Source organism: Xiphophorus hellerii, chromosome 19, assembly GCF_003331165.1.
Source record: "Xiphophorus hellerii strain 12219 chromosome 19, Xiphophorus_hellerii-4.1, whole genome shotgun sequence".
Taxonomy (NCBI): domain Eukaryota; kingdom Metazoa; phylum Chordata; class Actinopteri; order Cyprinodontiformes; family Poeciliidae; genus Xiphophorus; species Xiphophorus hellerii.
In genome coordinates, this window is record NC_045690.1 from 4,415,894 (window position 1) to 4,434,854 (window position 18,961).

Genomic DNA, 18,961 nt, shown 5'->3' on the forward strand with positions numbered 1-18,961 from the left:
GCTCAGGAATTATTAGAATGGGTTGATGGCTCTAATGAATCACTTTTACAGTAAATATTTATTGAGAAAGCTGTAAATAATAGTAGAAAGACCATTCTTAGGTTCTTCTTGTCCTCTCCTCTCTTTCCACTTGTTTTGATTAAAGTTGTATTCTCCTAAAGTCAACTACTACCTTGTTGTATTTAAGTCCAGGTTGTCATTATAACACCAAGTTTCAGATGCTGAACCTCTTCCCCACAGGCATTGTTGTCTTTAATTAGTCCTACAATGGTTGTGTTGTCAGCTAATTTCATGATCGTGTTAGGAGAGCAGTCATGAGTACAGAGAGTAGAAGAGAAGGCGAAGAAAACACCCCTGTGGTGTCCCTGTGTTCAGAATGAGAGTGGAGAAAATGTACTTTCCCATCCTGACATTCTGGAGAAAGTCCAGTATCCAGGTGAACACTGAACTGCTACGGCACGAGTTGTTCAGCGTTTGAACGATGTGTGTGGACGAAAACAGCATCCTCACATAAGTGTTGCTGTTTTCCAGGTGTGTGAGGGCAAAATTTCAGCCAGCCACAGATACGTTCGCTTCCAGCTGCTGCAGCCATTTGTGCCAGGCTGAGGCGTAACTGGAGCGAGCTGCTCAGGTCTTTGAGGAGCACATCAACCTCATTGTCAATGCTTTGTCTGTATGCAGCGCCTGACACCTGAGTTCACTGCTTCTTGTTAAACACAGCAGCCGCCCTGGGCAGCATGTGTTAATAGACACTTAACAGACACCTGTATTTGAGTCAGACAAGCAGACACCAGAGAGAACTGCTATGGCTGAATGTCTGAGGGTGTTTATTATTCCTCCAAACACTCCCAGCTCCCATAAACCTCAGGCTGTGTGACGTCACACGAGGAGGAACTGAACAAGGTTGCTGAGCTTGCAACAGTAAGCAACAAAACAACAGTAGTGAAAGCAAGTGGACATTAATACACGGGCTTGCATTTTGTCTCATTATATTCACAAACTTTAATGTGCTTTTAACTGAATGTAAAGAGACTGAAAAATAAAACATCGTTGAAATGAAAGGAATACAATACATAGCTTTCAAATTTGAGAAGCTTGACATGCCTTTGTATTCAGGCCCAATATTTAACTTTTTGGGCTATGTGTAAAACATTATCTGTTGTGGCAAACAAACATTACAAATGTCCCTGAACACACCATTGCAGTGGTGAAAGACAGCGGTGGCTGTAACATGCTAGAAGCAGGTTAGAGCTACAGGGGAGATAAAATGAGCTAAATACAGGACACTCCTAAGAGGATTAAGACTGGGATGGAGATTCACCCAATGGACAATGATCAAAGTCTAAACTTAAATCCAACTGAGACGCTGTGGTAAAAGTTGGGAATTGTTGTGTACAGACATTCTTCATCAAATCTGACTGAGCCTTTGCCTTTTTTGCAAAGACGAATTGAAAAAAGTTGAGTTTTGAGATGTGTTGATATTCTAGAACAAAATGTGACTCTACAAAGTATTGGGGGTTAATGCAACTGGACACCAAGCTATTTTATCTATCTTCATGTGACAAAATATGAAAAAGTATAAGTTATTTTGGAAGGCATTACATTTCGACATATTTCATCTGAAATTGCTTCAACATTTTTGGAACATAGGAAAGAAACTTATGCATTTAGATCTCCAAAGTGGTGACCTATTCTCTTGCAAATGTCTTTTCTCCCATGATGCCTTTGCACTCTTACCGTATAGCCCGCTGACCTCTGACCCCCTATTGTTAGGTCCCTTTTCAGTTCTTGTTTCCAAAGCAACCAGCTCAGAGGCAATGATGTCAATATGTCTGGATGTGTTTATAAAGCATTCCGCTTCATTGTCGCTCTTCTTGTCAGGTTATTGTGTCTCAGCTGGGCATGCCACTTTTCATTAGGTCAGCATCATCAGCGGTCCAAAGTCTCACTGTTTCAACACCAAAAATACTTCCGGATCCTTCTTTATGTTTTGAAAAGTAATTTAGAGGCTCCTTCTTTCTAGCAAACTCACTGGATACAAACACTTTGGCAACAATGACAGCTGATTAGACGTTGATAACATAAACTGAGAATCTATACTTGTGCCTGAAGTCATTGAAAGTTATTTCTGGTTAAACATGAACATTTAGTTTGTGAGAGAGGTTGGACCTTAAGGAATTGAACACAGCTTCAGTTGAGCTCTGACAGGAGCAGCCAAAAGAAGGAGACAATGGATGGATGGATAGCTGAATCTTGTAAAAGTACACCGGAGTTACAGCTGCCATAACATAATACTGCCCTCTACAGGCAAAACAGTGGCACTATCTTTAAGATTGGAAATATTTTCTTTGCTGGTCACAGTAAACACTGCGTTTTATTCAGATACATCAGATTTTTGTCCACATGATGTAAAACATTCTGTTTTATCTGATTTCTAAATACTTTGTTATATATATTTTTTAAATCAACAAGATGATAGTCATATCAAGTTGCATCTTTTGATTTACATCAATTTAATGAGATATAATTTCAAAATCAAGTGTATTAAATCTAAATAAATGCAATAATTAAGTGGTGAAAACACATCATTCCATCATTGGATGAGATCTAATGGAGGTCAAATGAACTCAACACTTTCCCAGACTGTTTCTTATGTTTTTTTAAATTCCTTATATTAGAGTGTAACCTTTTGAGATCTTACAGCCAACTTTATTTTAGAAATGTTTTGTTTTAATAATATTTCAATTCTAAAGGTGTTACTGTTCATCAATCTAGGGCGGGGATAGAGAAGCTGGACTCAGCTTTCCAAAAAATCAGTTGAAATAAATTTACGTTTCAATTTATTGGGATGAACCTGTAATTTTAAAATACAAGATAACCTAATTTTAAGGTGCTTTAGAGGCTATTTTTGTTCAAAAACACTCACTCAAGCTGTAAACAAAGTATTTATTCAACAACTCCAAAACAGTACACACAATATTAAAAAAATAGTAAGTGCTGCATGTCTTATAAAACAGTCAAAAAATCCTGAACACATGGTATAAATACAAGTGAGATTTATGTACAAATACCAAAAAAATAATGCTCATTGGAAAAAAAATAATTCTACAAATCTTCAAATTATATCTTCTATTCTATTTAATAAAACCTCGCACACAAACACACCAGGACACCCATTTACCAATCTGCCAAACACACAAACACAATTTTCAAGTTTTGTTAGGACAGGACAGGTAGCTTATCTCTGCAATGTAGAGGGAAAGCCAAAAAAATAATAAACTTCAGCAAAAAATTCAAATATTCAAATCTCTAGAAAACTTAAAAAAACAAAAACAATAATAATAAACCCCCAATCCCACCTCACCTGTAACACAGGTGCTAATTTTAATGGATTTCAGATTATTTCCTTGGAAATACAATAATGGTCTCGAACTACTAAATACAGAAATATTATATTACATCTGCAGTCAGAGTCAGATTAGCAGAGGAGGTACCAGATTAGAATCAAAGCTGCCAAACCAGAGAGTCAGTGATTGCTTCTCAGCATGGGCCATCATTCCCATCATCAAACAGTGCTTTGGGTCTCTGTTGGCACCGTTTGGTACCGGACACATACAGAACCTGATACTAAATGTCAAACAGGGAAAAGTGAACCTGATGGGACAGAAACAACATGAGCACCTTTAAAATCAGATGCAGTGCGTCCAATATCTCTGCACAGATTTCACAGATGTCTTTATAAGAACTGAAACAGAGGCTGGACTTAATCACAGCTTTTTGTGATACAGGTGAAAAGATATTTTTTAAAAACCTGAATCAGAACTCCGTGCAGCTACAGCTTACTTTTATCCAGTGATTAAATCCTGTAAAGCTCAACTAGATTTAAAGCTGACATAATGCAAGGCTGCCCCCTACAGGTCAAATCCTTGTAGGCTTTGGAGAAAAAAACCCTGAGTTGGTCACAACGAACATGCATCACATTTTCTCCACATGAAATGCTATGCACCAAAAGCTGCTCCTCTTTTGAGCTGATAGTTTCTAATCTCCTCAGCACAATCTGTAAATGTTCCTACAAACCAACAAAAATCCCTGCATTTTACAACTCTGACTTCATGCCCGATCAGTCACACCACAATAAGTCCAAATGGTTTTGACTGTAAAATCAACAATGGCTCTAAAGAAATAAAAACAAGCAATGGCTTCATAGTGTAATTTCATTTGCCCCAATCAAGCATTCCTTTAAATATTTCACACATTTTTTTTCTTAAATCATTGCCCCATCTCCCTCAGCTCTTCAGTAAATCTCCAAGATCATAGGGGTCAAAGAAATCCGACACCCCTTCACTATCCTCCAGGCTCCAGAGGTAGTCGCTGTGGTCTAAAGGTGGAGAGAAGCTGACGAAGGGAGTGCTGGGATCTGTAGTGAAGGAGGCGCCGGGCAGCTGGTCCTCTGTGATCTGGAGCAGACTGGGAGGCAAACCCAGTAGCCCCTCCACGTCGAGAAGAGAGGGAGCAGAGGTAGCGGCTGAGGAGGGGGCTGAAACTGAAGCTGGAGATGAAGTGGATAAGCTCACTGCGAGGAAAATGGAGATAAAACGCAGGAAACAAAGATGATTAATCACAGAATAAAGGAACTTTACTGAAAACCTGCAGACGAACACTGATTCTCTCTCTCCCTCCCTTCCTCCCTCTCTCCCTCCATCCATCCATCCATCCATCCATCCATCCATCCATCCATCCATCCATCCATCCATCCATCCATCCAAAACAGTATTTCAGCTGTTTTACAGTTTTCTGGAAGTTTGTTCCAAACTTGTGGTACATAGAAGCTGAAAGCTGCTTCTCCTCATTTGGTTCTGGTTCTGGGGATGCAGAGCAGAACCAGAACCAGAAGACCTGAGAGGTCTGAAAGGTTGATACAATAAAAGCAGATCTTTAAAGTATTGTGGTGCTAAGCTGTTCATCCATCATCCATCCATCCATTTTCTAACACCCCTGCCCCTAGGGGGTCAGGAGGTACTGGTGCCTCTCCAGCTAACGTTCCGGGCGAGAGCTGGGGTCACCCTGGACAGGCTCGCCAGTTTGTCACAGGCTAAGCCGTTCAGTGATTTGTAAACTAACAACATTTTAAAGTCTATTCTTTGAGCTACAGGGAGCCAGTGTAGGGACTTTAAAACTGGTGTTATGTGCTCTATCTTCCTGGTTTTAGTGAGAAGGCGAGCAGCAGCATTCTGGATCAGCTGCAGCTGTTTGATTGATTTGTTTGACAAACCCGTGAAGACGCTGTTGCAATAATCAATGCAACTAAAGATAAACACATGGATAAGTTTCTCTAGATCTGGCTGAGACATTAGTCCTCTAATCCTGGTGAAGTTCTTCAGGTGACAGAAGGCCAGACTTTGTAACTGTCTTAATGTGACTCTGAAGTATAAAGTATAAGTAATGTATAAAAAGTATTTGCAAATCAAAATGTTACAAAGAGAAGCAGGCCCATACATTTGTTTCATACTAAACCCACTAAAGTCCCAGTCACACTTAGCAAAATCTTTTTGTGATGATACGATGATGATACTTCCTTAAATACCTGTTACATCTCTGAAATTATCCCAAAACATGTTTAATAAATACCATTGTTAAAACCAGACACTGTTGACTTGCTATAAAACAATTCAACAACCAACTATGAAAATCTTTGAAAACATATTTTTTATCGACAGATGTGAATAGTCACACATAAAGCTGTCTACATCTGTCTGAATGATCCAAAATTATGTTAATATTTTGTCCAAAAAAATAGTCTCTGTTAAAAATATGTCATTATCAAAGTTCAAGAGGAGCAGAAATGATCCCAGCACCCTGACCCACCTTCAACAGGCTCGTCTTTGACAGCCTGGGTCTGTGGCGCTCCGGTGGTCGTCACCGGTTTCTTCAGGTCTTCCTTTTTAGGGGTGACTGTGCTCTTAACAGGGCTGGCATCTTCAAGCCCTTCCTCAGGACACAGGTACACCTCTATAGGCCCATTCCTACTCTTTAAATAGATCTGTAATGAGCCCTGCTGCAAGGAGACAAAGGAAAACTGTTATGGCAACAGATCCAATATCTGTGTCATTCCTTAGACACTGGAAGTAAAGGACGCGTGCAAACCGTGAATTTTAACAAAAAAAATCTTTATCTGTAAAAAATAGCGAAAAATGCAAATACAAAAATGACGATACATCAGTTTAACAATTCCTCTTTTTCCTTTTCCAAAACATACACAGCTTACACGGTCAAAAACTGTATTGCTCCGTGTCTTGGTAATCCGTCAAGTTTTTTCTAATACAATATATGGCCCGACAGGAAGCAAGCCTTTCAAAATAAATCTAAATTTCACGATAAAAATGGCCTGAACAAATATCAGTCTTCTTACTAAATATAATAAAATAAAAAACAAACCATCATACAAATAACTTAAAGTATTTCCTATTTATGGCTCTAACAAAAACCAACAATCAACATGTTACACTTACACTAACGTGGACACACAGTTAAAGTCTCATATTCAGTCTCACCCCTGCAGTGTCTGGCACCTCCAACTTGGTCTCAGCCGGAGCTTTGACTGCGATCACCGTCTGATCTCGGAGGCTGTCGATGGAGCGGATGTCCTGGTACGTCACGTATCCCAGAGTGCAGCAGGTGCGTCAAGGGTAACAGCAGCAATAAAAGGTGAGTGCGTGTGTGACTGGACACATATGATAAACATGATGGAGCTTTGTGGAAAGGATATCTTTGGCTGTCTTTGAACTCTGTGACCTGTTTGAGCTGAGTGGTGCTGGACTGAATCAGGTCATCCAGAGATCGCTCCGCTCTCTCCAGGTCCCCCAGCTCTCTCCTCAGAGCAAAGGCCTTTTCTCCTCCAGCAACACCGCCTTCAAAAACATTTCCCCATCCTGAAAAACACACACATAAAAAACAGGAACATAAACAGGCTGGTCTACTTTAAAATCTATCATTAGCACATCCTAACAGACTGAAAAGTTGAACAGGATGAAAGTGTTTTATTCCTTCTTTTGTTTGTTTTTTTTGTGCTTCTTATATTTCGTAAAGCACTTTGTGGTTTCTGACATGCAAAAAGGTGATATGTAAAGAAAGTTTACTTACTGTTTGATTAAATTACATTACTTCTAAAAACAGTTTGAATTCAGCTGAAGTTTTTTTGTTCTGTTCTCGTTCGAAATTGCTGGTACTGTAAATTATTTTTCTTGGCATCCATTTCAGTTGATGTTTCACAATGGGAAACAGAAACTTTGGTTTCAACAGAAAATTTCTGAGGCAGCTTGAAGCTCCACTTGTGCAAGAATCAATGGTGCAACATCACTTACCGTAACATCAGGCCAGTTAATGCCGACATGCGCGACTTTATCTCCTGGTTGAAGCTGCATTTAGGTTTCACTTATTTTACAGAATAAGTAAGTAAAGTAGTTTTCCCCCATTGTAACCACAAACTTTAATGTACTTTGTTTGGAATTTCTGTGATAAACTAAACACAAATTGTTAGGGGGAAATGTAAATGAAGCGGTGTTTAAATTTAAATAAAATCCTGAAAGGTGTGAGGATCTACTCATCTGCTTCTCTGACTCTGCTGGAAGGAACCATAACTAAACCACAGTGCTGCCACCACCACGTTTCACTGTGGGGATGCCAAAACGTAAAACTGAATATAATTTAATAGTCTCACAGAAAAGGCCAATACATACTTTATAAGAACAGAGAAATTTGAATGTTTTTCTCAAAGTGGCAAGAAAAGACCCAAGTTTTTTCAGGCTAGGACATTTTCTGCCTCATAAAAACTGAAGTGCAGAACTCCACAAATGTGTCTTTCCCACTGCGGTTGTCAGAAAAAAATGTGCAAAGAACAAGCTGTGAAAACAGAGTAAAGTCATTTTGTTCTTGCAGCTCTGAGAGATAGAACAACATTCTCTGTCCTTGTGGTGTATGCAGAGACCTTTTATGGTACTGAATACAAATGCAAAGAACATTTTATGGATTTTTTTTATTTATAAAAAACAAACAAAAAACATTTAGAATTTTCCCTCAGCATTATTTGTCTAAAATCCCAATAAAATACGTTGAAGTTTGTGGTTGTGACGTGACAAAATATTGAAAAGTTCAAGTGGCCTGAACACTTTTGGAAGACTCTGGATATTTGTGAAGAACGTCACACTTTAGAATTTCTACAACTACAAAAAAACATACATTTTAGCTGCAGTGTACTTTTCAGCTCTGCATTCACACTTACAGCCACTGGATGTTGTTTTTGGACTTCTTTCGGATGAGCTGCACACCTTCCAGGACGTTGGTGATGTCATAAATCCGCCTCTTCTGGACCTCCAGAACTTCAGTGGCCCAGTTAAGGTCCAGAACTCCATCAGCAGATTCTGCGATCAGTCCCACAAACTTCTTTGTCAGCAGGCCCAACGAAGTGTCGTACCGCGTCCGCTCGCCTGGAGACTTTGGCGCTTAAAGAATTCATATAAAATAATTACCATTAACGAAACCAAAATATGACAATTTCACCAGATCATTCGAACTTTTCCTAACTCATTTATGTCAATCAGTTAATTTTTTTATTTAACTGAATGCTGATTTAGTCAACATGGAGATATAAGGTGCTACATAAATGTGCTGCTGATTATTATTTATGCCTTAATGTGGCTCATTCTGCAGTTTGGTTTGCACAGAGACACAGGAACTTTGGTTAGTAATTAGTTCTGCATGCGAGTGAAACTGAACAAGTCTAAATGTACCTACTGCTGATATGAGCAGCACTCTGTCCTGATTTGCTCCATGAGGCTGACTCACTTCGTGGGCTTGGTAGTCCTGCTGCGACGCTGCACTTCCTTTTAGGTGTGCGAAACTCTGGCAGGTAAAGAGGGTCCTCCAGGTCCAGCTTCCTTTTCGCCTGCACAGAAAAGATTTTGTGCACATTAGAAAATAAAATTTAAAACAACAAAACTCTTAAAGAGTTCTAGTTTCTGCTGGAAAGGTCATCTGCGGAGAAAAATGCCCCATCCTAAATGTTTAGTACGTCTATTTGGCTTATTCAAATGTAATGAGTAGATCTAAACCATGAAACAAATGCTAAGAAAAGGGACTAAATAGGGTTTTGTTAAGAGTCATAAATATGCCAACAGCCCTCAGGAACACCAACAAAGTGCTACCCTCACACGTTCCCAAGCATGAAGTGGGGCCCATTGTGTGGAGGTCAAAAAAGCTTTGGGGAGGGGTGAGTGCTTCTTGACCCAGCTCCTCCTAAGTGCCTGCAGGTCTCTGGAATCCCTCACTGACCTCCCAGACTCTCGCCAAGCCCCTTCCCTCAGTCTGACCCTGCACAAACCCTCTGCTCACACACAGGATGTACAAACATGCCAAAGCATCTAATTTTAATCAGAATCACACATTTCTTTGGAATAGATATGCGCCCATCAAACATTTCTTCAGATTCAGATTTTCTTTTCCAAATTAACACTAAAAACTACAATTGTTGCTTAGCTAGCTGACTTTTAACCCTCGTTCATACTTCCTAATCTCTTTACTGCTCCCTCGACCACAAAGTCTGTGTGAAGGGAATGTTAAATATTAAGATTATTTATTCCCAGTTTAGCCTTACCAACATTTAATTATATTTAGTCTTACTGCTCTTTAATACCAATTTTAAAAAAATATGCACCATGTTTGTATTTTGAAAATTTTATATAAGCTGTTAAAGTTAAATTTAAGCTAACTTCAATTTTAATAACTTATTTTTATTTTTTGCTCCTTTTCTACTATTTGTTACATTGCTCTGCCTCAAGCATCACCAGCTCACCATCAACACAAATTTGTCTTCAATCTTTCAAATAAATCTCATCTGTTCTGTTTTTTTAATGATCATACTTTTCCTTGTTCAGTTCCTTCATTTTTGCCTTTATAATTTGTGTTTTTTTTCCTATGTAAAGCCGTTGTGAATAAAAAGGCTTCCAAAATAAAAGTATGTAAAAGCAAATAACAGTATGTGGAAAATTTGCCTGTTTGCTGATTTTTCCAGAGTATCTCTAAAATATTGAAAAGAAAAAAAAGGCAGTTTGAGAAGCTGAAATGCTTTGGTACAATGTTACTTTGAACGTAATTGGCTGGTGTTTGCAAAGTTGATAATGAAGACTATATTATTTCTGTGGTAGTGTTAAGACAGTGTATTAATGCATATTAAGGTATATTTGTTGTTATGAGCTACTGAAATACACAGTTCTGAACATTTTTGGATGGACAAATATTACATTAGCATGAAAAATGAAGGTTTATGACATTTGGAATATATTAACCAACAGTTACTGCACTCCAGTTTGTTGCAATCTGATATTGCATTATATTGTGCAGCCATAGTTCATGCTGTGCATGTTGATACTAAATTTTCCAAATTGGAAAAACTTTAATTGCCCTTATCAGCAACACAGACTCTGTGTATTTAGTGACTGAGATGCTAAAGTTCATGTTGAGTGGTAGGAACAACCTGTAATGAAAGTTCCAGCAAAAGTATCAAAATTTAATATTTTCCAGCTGCTCCTGTATTTGACCAGCTGGTCACTAATCAGAGTCAAACAGTTTGAATCAGATTGCTGACTGATCACCTGGTGCATCTCTACTTTGTAATCTTAACCTCGACTAAACAACTTTATTGGAGTATTACTTCTGAGCCACACACAACAAAAGTGAAAGTGCAAAGAATCTCTCTTGAAAGATTCTTCTGGTTTGCAAATCAACAACGCCATTAAAATGAGAATAAAGGAGACCAATAAACCTTCACTGTGGATGTGGAAGTGTGTCAGTCAGTAATCATTGGCCCAGTCACACTGTGCAGCCTCACAGAAAACAGTAGTGACACGACTAGTGAGGTGTGAGATTTCAGCTCAGTCCCTGAAACCACGAGTTAATCTGTTCCATCTGTCTGGGTCGTCACTTAACTGTTTATTCTCCCACCTACCTACCAACAACAAAGATCCCTTTGTCACCACAATACACACCAGGTGACTGATTTTGGTAGTAGAATATAATTGGGCAACATCTTTTTTCATATATGACAGAATGTGAGTCCTCAACCACGGCTGTGCTCATGTGAGAGATGAGACAACAGAACGAGCCGTTGTCCTGACGTGTCCACCTGTCGCCTGGCGACATCTGGAGCGGGGCAGCCAGCCAAGGCGCCGCTGAAGGGTGACCTGAAATCTCTAAATCACACAGCCAGCCAGAACCAAACTAAACAACCCCAACAGGAAAGCAACCAGCAAAACTTTTATGTAAGATTTATGTAAGTTTGATACTATTCCTGGTTTACTCTTGCTCAACCTGCTTGTTACTCTCTGTGTGAATCCAACCACACCAAGTTTTTAAAAAATGCAACAGTTCCAGTCAAAGACAGACATGCTGACGGGTTGTAGGAAAGGGACTAACGGTTTCACACTGCAGCTGTGAGAGGGCGTGTGTGTGTGTGTGTGTGTGTGTGCGTGAATGTGTCTGTGTAAGGGTGGGGAAATTAGAATCTCCTTTTTTGCATGAGGGATTTTTCTAGTGACTCGTCCCTATGACACACTTTACATTTCATGTGGGGGAAATGTGATAGGTCAGTCCCTCATGCCTTGTTTCCAATGAGCAGTTCGGCATCGGTTCGGTACGCCGGTGGATTCAGGAGAGTGTTTCTACCGCCAGTTGACGGCTCACTAAACCAAATGGCTACCATAGCATCTCACTCATGTGACGATAAACGTAACATACTACTATACCTCACGCTTGCATCAAGCATGAGGGACAATGACGCAAGCATTGCCACCCGAGCCGTACCGTACCATTGTATGGTCCTGTGGACCTATAACTGAAGCGGGTCCTGGAATGGTGCTGTACAGGTCGGTTCTATGAGCCGTTTCTACACTGGAATCAGACCAACAGGCGTACCGAACCACAGCAACCGGTGGCGTATCGCTCAGAAACGAGGTATTGGTTATCGTACCTCACAGAAAATACAGTATGTGGACTGTTACAGGAAAGCCACTGTAAATGTGCCACAAGCTACTTTCACTGCTATTTGTTTTTCTGATCACTGTTATGCTTTATTTAATTTACACTTTAATTTTGAGAGTTCCAGTTCTTAACTTTGACATTTCATTTCTCTGTGGCCTGCTTTTTCTGTTTGTGGAAATCAACTTGTTTCTTTGTCAGTTTTTTTTATTTTTTATTTGAAAGATCGTTAAGAATGTATGAGCTAATTATTTCTCTATGTTGTTCTTAACAGATGATGCTGTGCAAAAGTGATGTTTGACACTATTCCTGGTTTACTCCTGCTCAACCTGCTTCTCAGTCTTTTCTGAAATACAGAGAATGTTCTTCAGGTATTTTTTTAAGTGGATGCTGTTAGAAATGTTATTTAGCTTTGAGATGTTCTCATTTTTTTAGAAGCCACTCTAATTCAGATAATTCGGAATTTCACACAATAACCCTGGATTTTATGCTGTTAGAAAAGTTTTAACTTCAAATCATCCCCAGTTACTCTTACAAATGGAGCTCCACAAGGTTCTGCTCTCAGTCCCATTTTATTTGTGCTTTATTTACCTTCATACTAATATCTTAAAAGGCAGAATATACTTTAGTTCTGGTTTGGACTTTTAAACCACAGCATGATGACACTCCTTCATACATTTCCAATGTTTTCTGGCCCTATATCATCACTAGGATCCAAACTTACATTGATTGGGGCCAGTTTTCTGTTCCTAAATGAAGGCTAAAAGCGACAAAGCTCCTGCAGTAACAGCCTCTCAAAATCACTTTCTTTGCCTAATTTTACAGTATATTTTGCTTTTTATCAACTTTATCTTATAAATTGACATATTTATCTTTGCCTCCTTTCTTTTGTTTTACCACAAGGCACCATGTGGACTTTATCTTGAAAGTAGCTATATAAATAAAATGTACTTACTTCTTTCACTCGTTTTATTGGCTCTGTTTTATCTCCTCGTTGACTGATATATCTTCTGACGCATTTGCTATAACCTTACTCTAGAAACACCCAATCACTGAGTTCCCGCTGCTGTTGTGAAATTCCCAAGCTAATCTGGTGAAGTGAAGGCCTGATGCCAACAAACCCAGTTGGTCAGGCTGCACAGGACTCAGATTCCAACTAATTCAAAGGTGAGTTACAGTACAGCTGAAAATATCTACTACCAGTGTGGAGCCTCAAATGCCGGATAGCGGAAGAGGAATAAATCCTGCTGTTTATCGTCAACATGATCTTAAACAGGTAAAGGGTGAGTCTTCCCATTTGGGTTGCTAATGGGGGAAGGGGGAGAAGGCTGCTTTGACATGCAAAGCTCCCCCTACAGAGAGCAGAAAGCTCTAGGGCCAGGGCTTGCCTCAGGGTGTGGTAAAACAAAGAAAATGATCGGAAGAGCGCATGCATACAGGTGGTAGGATGGTAAATGTCACACACAAGCATCACTCTGAATACGGGGGTTAACCACAGGGGCTCAAGGGAGGCAAGTCCTCATAAGAAACCCCCTGCTCTGAATTCTGCAGTTAAGTGGATGGCAAATGGACGCCCCTGAACTCTGAAAGGACGTACACTGTAACACATTCACAGCATGTCACAACATTATCAACAGTCAACACACCCAGGTTTAACCTCACGTGCTTGCCACTGATTGCTGCCTTTTACTCCAGTCAACATGACTAATAAGTAAACCTGAGATCTCTGCAGCTACAGGTGAAGGATTAAAAAAAAAACCCCTTTCTTAAGAACAAGCTTTATGTCAACTTCATGCACCATGACTGCTTTGCAGACACGTTTGCCTTGCTTTAGCATCCGGTTTTACCTGCCCTGAAACTTAAAAAGCAGTGGTTATTCTGTTGTTTAAGTTAAAGGAAGTGAGTCGAGCACCAATAGGCAACATTTCCTGTAATCAACAACCATAAAAGCTGCAAAATCAGAGAGTCTGTGATCTCACAAAACTGTCTTTGAGAAGAACATTAAAATATGTAATCTGCAACTGAAATATATTCTAAATTAACAAATGTGTTTTATGTTTGAATACATTTCACATCCATTTTAAGGAATGCATCACACAGGATGATTAGTCAGTCCATACCACCATGAACAAGTCAGACATGTTTCGGTCCATGCCCCACCCATAGATAAATGCCAAGGTGCTTTTCCTTCAACAAATAGTGTTTTCTCACTTTACTAAAGAGAGCAGAAGACCATTTAACAACAACATAAAACTATCTTTATATCCTTTAACCAGGAGAAGAATTAGACATCTTTTTATAATAACTTTAAACTCTAAACAATCATATTTGTCAAATCTATAAACTGATAGTATGATTCAGGGCTTTGTAGCTTTGTTGTTTGAACGTTTTGTTTTATTGTTGCTGTATTAACATTTTAAAATATAACTGAATGCAATACGGTTTAGCTTCAGAGCTGTACTACTAATTTATAGCTGTGATGACATCCTGATAATACTTTTATTTTAAAATATGCATACGAGGCTCGGTTTTTAACTTTAAAAAAATTAAAATACTTTTTACTGCTACTGTTAATAAATACATCAAAATATTGTGGTACAAAGCTTAGTCCATATTATACTCCAGGAACACAATGTGTGCATACATTAGATCCTTGTCTCCCAGTTTCTGCGTGTGGATTATTGTATGTCCACACATCACATCCAAGGTTGGTTTAAATTAAAATATCTGTCACATGACCCGGTTCTAATATCGGATTAGAAAAGGAGGCGTAAAATTTCTGCACTGTGATGCACAAATCTACGAACGCAGGCATATGATGAGCCAGGTGGTAGTTTGTCTCCCACTATCCTTATAATCCTCTTGTAGGGAATATTAGAGGAGGGGCGGGGGGGTTAAATGAGATTTAAAGAGCCTGCCCACACTTTAACCCCAAACCCTGGTGAAGCACAAAATCTTACAGTCAAAAGCAGATATTATAATAATTATCATCCATATTTTTCTATATTCCTTCAATGTGTTAACACACTGCTTTTATGTGCAGATTAGGGATGGGACAGCTATATCAAGACATAAAAATTGCACTTTGGAGCATACAGTGATGCACTGCCCCCTCCCCCACCTGTTGCTGATCAATAGATAATAGTTTGGGTAGGGGCCAATGATTTGTACTTTTATTTTTTGGTAACTGTATGTCTATGGTTGCAAGACACAGCATTCAAAGCTGCCCAAATGGAAATATTACTCTTGAAAAATATTTCTGTTTGAAATGGGCTTCTTCAAGACACAGCTTACTTAAAAAAGTGTGATTTATATCACTAACCTGCACACAGGAACTGCATTTAATCACATTTTTGAATTTACTGATGTCTATGAATGCTCCATGGAGCAGAAACAGACACGGAGCTATGAGAGAAAATTGTAAAAAAAAAATAACATTTCCAGTCATACTGTCAGGTTTGTTTATTTTCTCTGTTGTCAATAACTGAAACTTAACATAATAAAACAATATACTGATAAGCGATGCCCACCTCTACCAACATTAGTAAATTTGAAGGTTTATTATTTGTATCTAAATAACAAAAAAAAATCAGATTTAGATAAAAATATTAAGTAGCTTCGCATGTTTTTCTATTTTAAACAATAAAGATCATGTTAGACGTTTTTGTTTCAGATCATTTAAATACAGTGAATGTGTGATATTTCTCCTCTAGGTAATCATACCATGGGAATCTCATTTCTGCCTTTTCCCAGTATGGAAACAGAAAAATGGCTTCCTCCAGGACAGCAGTTGTTCAGTTATGACCTCCACCAGCTTCAGTTGCATGAACAGGTTCTACAGGTTGCCTGTAGGCTAATGACTGGAGCAGATGGAGCAGCTGTCTCTGGGCAGAATCACCAAAACCAAGTGTTCAAAAACTGTTTTGGGTTCCAACACCCCCCTCTGCACTGTCTGTGCATCACAGTGGGGGCCACTCATCCTACTTTTTCCACAAGAAAAGGGGCCCAAAATCCTACCAACAACCTTCCCCCTCCCTTTTCCTCTTTCTCATCCAAAGCATCAATACAAGCATGGCGTCTGGTCTCCTCCAGCTACAGCTGGGTTACTGGTAGAAAGATGTCCCCAATCTTTACAGGAAAGAGAGCAAACATTCATGCACAGCAGCAGCAGCAGTGCAGCAGCATAAAGGCCCCTCTGTGGCTTATCGCGTCAGAACATAACCGAGGGCGCCCTGCTTAAAACATGGATGCCAATGCAAATTAAGAATTATTCCTCCCACAGCAGCACTTATCAACCCGTCAGTAAAACATTGTGTTCGCGGAGAAAGTGCGAATGCGTACCGGCAGGCGCCCGGAGGATGATCTGATGGGCTTCGCGTCCGGTCCGTGGGGGGTCGAGTACAGACTGTTGGCTCTTTGTTCGGCCGCTGTCGTGTTGCCGATCTGGGTGAAGTATCCGACCGGTACCGAGCTCATCGGCGGGCTGGACAGTCCGCTGCAGAACAGCTCGGTCTTCCCTCCGCCGCCGGACAAAACCTTCATCTTCTGCTGGGCGCAGGGGAGCCCCGCGGACGGCCGGGCCGGTGCGGGAGAGACGCCTCTGGGCATCCGCATCATTTTCCTGAGTAAACTAAATTTAACCGGATTGGTGCAGCGGAGGGAGAAGCTTGTCGTGAGCCGAGCACAGAAATGAAATGCAGAACAACAATGCAATTAACCTGCAATATGATCAATATGAAAAGTAAACATGCAGAATAAGCGTGCTTTTTTATATTATTAGGATATTTATATTACACTCAATGTTATGATCCTTTGTTCTGCAGAATAGTTTAAAGAAACCTTCCCTTACCAGTCACTAAAAGCGGCTCCCTAAATAAACAAACACATTTAAATATCCAACAGTAAAAAGGGAAACAAATGTTGTCAGGGTTCTATGAGTTCGGATCCAGGTTAGCGAGTCTGCCTCTGAAACGGAATCGGAACCAATCCAAGCCAACTGTCCGTACAGCGCAGAGCAGCACTCTCCATACAACAGAAGAAGAGTCTTTTTAGCGCCAAACTCGATCCCGCGAAATTCAGATCTCCCGCGGTTAGATCTCGCCTCTGATTGGCTGGCGGCACGCTCGGCTTGTCACTTTTGTGTGAAACAGTTGGAGCTCTTAAAGGGACAGTAGCATCAGTTTGACACCAGGCTGTTTATTGTTAGGCTGGATGAAGACAATAGAAGTGTGTTATATTAACTATATGTGCGTCATTAAAGCCATGATAAACAAGCATATAAGAAATACATCTTTATATTATATAAGGACTTAAAGATTTAAAGATCGGAAATGTATTACGATAAATTATGGAAATTACCTAATTCTTGATGAAAAGAAAAGGATTCATATTTGTTCACTGGACGGTGTTGAGTTATTTTGCTTCATATGACCGCTTATTATTACCTTTGATAGAAGAAAGAGTGAGAAAGTGTAATAACATATTTACAGTTTAATTTGATTGTCTTCTCATTCTTATATTGCAATTTTTAAACTATTTTTTAAAAACTTTATTATCTTTCAAACAACCTTTATTTTGAGTGAGGATATCTTCCACCATGTTTTTTAAAAATATATATATTCTTTAAACTCTACTTCACATTTCCCTGTAATAAAGTGCCTGGTGGGTGTAGCTAAGAGGAGATGCAGAGGGCAGTCTGTAAATGATAACTCAAGTCAGCTGAACTCTTGCTTATTGGCTCACAAGAGATATTGAAAGAAAACACCCCCACCCCATTCACAGCGACCAAACCCAAACCATATGACCTGACCCCCACTGGCCAAGACAAGTAAACTCACTTCCACAGCAAGACTATTGTCATGACTGGATCAGTGTTGAATTTTAGAGAAAATATGTATGTAAAAGTTTTCAGAAATATGTTTTGTGCGTTTAGCTTATTAGGGGATTTAACCCTTTCATGCATGAATTACAATCCTTTGTGTCAGGATTTTTTTTTCTTTTTTTCTTATGGCATAAAAAAAGGTAGGAAAAATAATTTTGTAAAATTTTTTTTTTTTTTTAGGTGATCAATTGTAATTTTCTCCAAATACAAAGTTCCTTTTTGAAAAATACATCAGTAGTATTGTTCTTTAGGGGTTATCTGATGTCACAATATTTTTTTACCTGCAAGAGTCGTCTACAGTAGAAGGAGGGACAGGGTCGCTTTTTTGTCTGTCGGCCATATTGGATTTAACAAAAATAATTTCTTGCATTAGCAGTTGATGGCCAGTAGTTGATCATGTATTTTATGATGCGTTACTGTCCGCTTCAGTGGTCTGTGTGCAATTATCGCAAAAAAATCTACAAGAAGCACAAGAAAATGGCTTTTAGATAGCTGTCCACTGTAGTGGCCACGATGCATGAAAGGGTAAAAAAGCCTTAGTTGACAGTAAATGAAGAAACTAGACTTACAACAGTAAAAAGGAATCATAAACTGTATAAAATAAAGAGATTGTAACTAGATCTTATTTTATCTTCACTTTCTGTTTCTTCATCTTTAATAAGGCAAACTGGTGAAAAGTTCCTGTGTTGTGAAATCCACAGACTTGGGATTTCACTTTCTTTTACAGATTGCATAAACTGGAGTGATCCACCAAATAAAGGAGGGCATACACACATGTTGTTAAATTATATCTAGGCTTGGGTGACTTGAATTAAACTTAAAATAAACTTTAAACCACTAATAGATGGAATGTCAGCACAGGAAGACATAACCAAAACATTTGATTGTTGTTGCGTTGACATTGTTATGCTTCCAGGATTTGTCTGAATACCTCAGTGTATGTCAAAGTTTCTCTTACATGAATGATCTTATTCAGAAAGATCTTAAAAAAGAATTGAGACGATACAAAGTTAACAGTTGAAATAACAACAGAAAAGCAATAACTGGAGAAGA

At 39.2% G+C, this 18,961-nt stretch overlaps 1 protein-coding gene across 1 annotated transcript; it reads right to left on the reverse strand.

Annotated features, from left to right (window-relative positions):
• Window positions 1-4,264: 4,264 nt before the first annotated feature.
• On the reverse strand, window positions 4,265-17,106 carry e2f2 (E2F transcription factor 2). Its single transcript, XM_032546253.1, has 7 exons — window positions 16,369-17,106; window positions 8,842-8,941; window positions 8,279-8,498; window positions 6,767-6,928; window positions 6,552-6,666; window positions 5,866-6,055; window positions 4,265-4,573 (listed from the first exon to the last, which is right to left on the reverse strand). The coding sequence occupies exons 1-7, from the start codon at window positions 16,642-16,644 to the stop codon at window positions 4,287-4,289; spliced, it is 1,350 nt and encodes a 449-aa protein (XP_032402144.1). The 5' UTR covers window positions 16,645-17,106; the 3' UTR covers window positions 4,265-4,286.
• Window positions 17,107-18,961: the final 1,855 nt, after the last annotated feature.

What these genes read in the sequence shown, in the direction of transcription:
- e2f2 (XM_032546253.1), bottom strand. Translation starts at nt 16,644, where the DNA reads ATGATGCGGATGCCCAGAGGCGTCTCTCCCGCACCGGCCCGGCCGTCC. An exon ending in GAGTTCAAAGACAGCCAAAG is followed by an intron (nt 6,667 to 6,766) that starts ATATCCTTTCCA and finishes CACCTGCTGCAC; the next exon opens with TCTGGGATACGTGACGTACC. An exon ending in AGGTGCCAGACACTGCAGGG is followed by an intron (nt 6,056 to 6,551) that starts GTGAGACTGAAT and finishes GTCTCCTTGCAG; the next exon opens with CAGGGCTCATTACAGATCTA.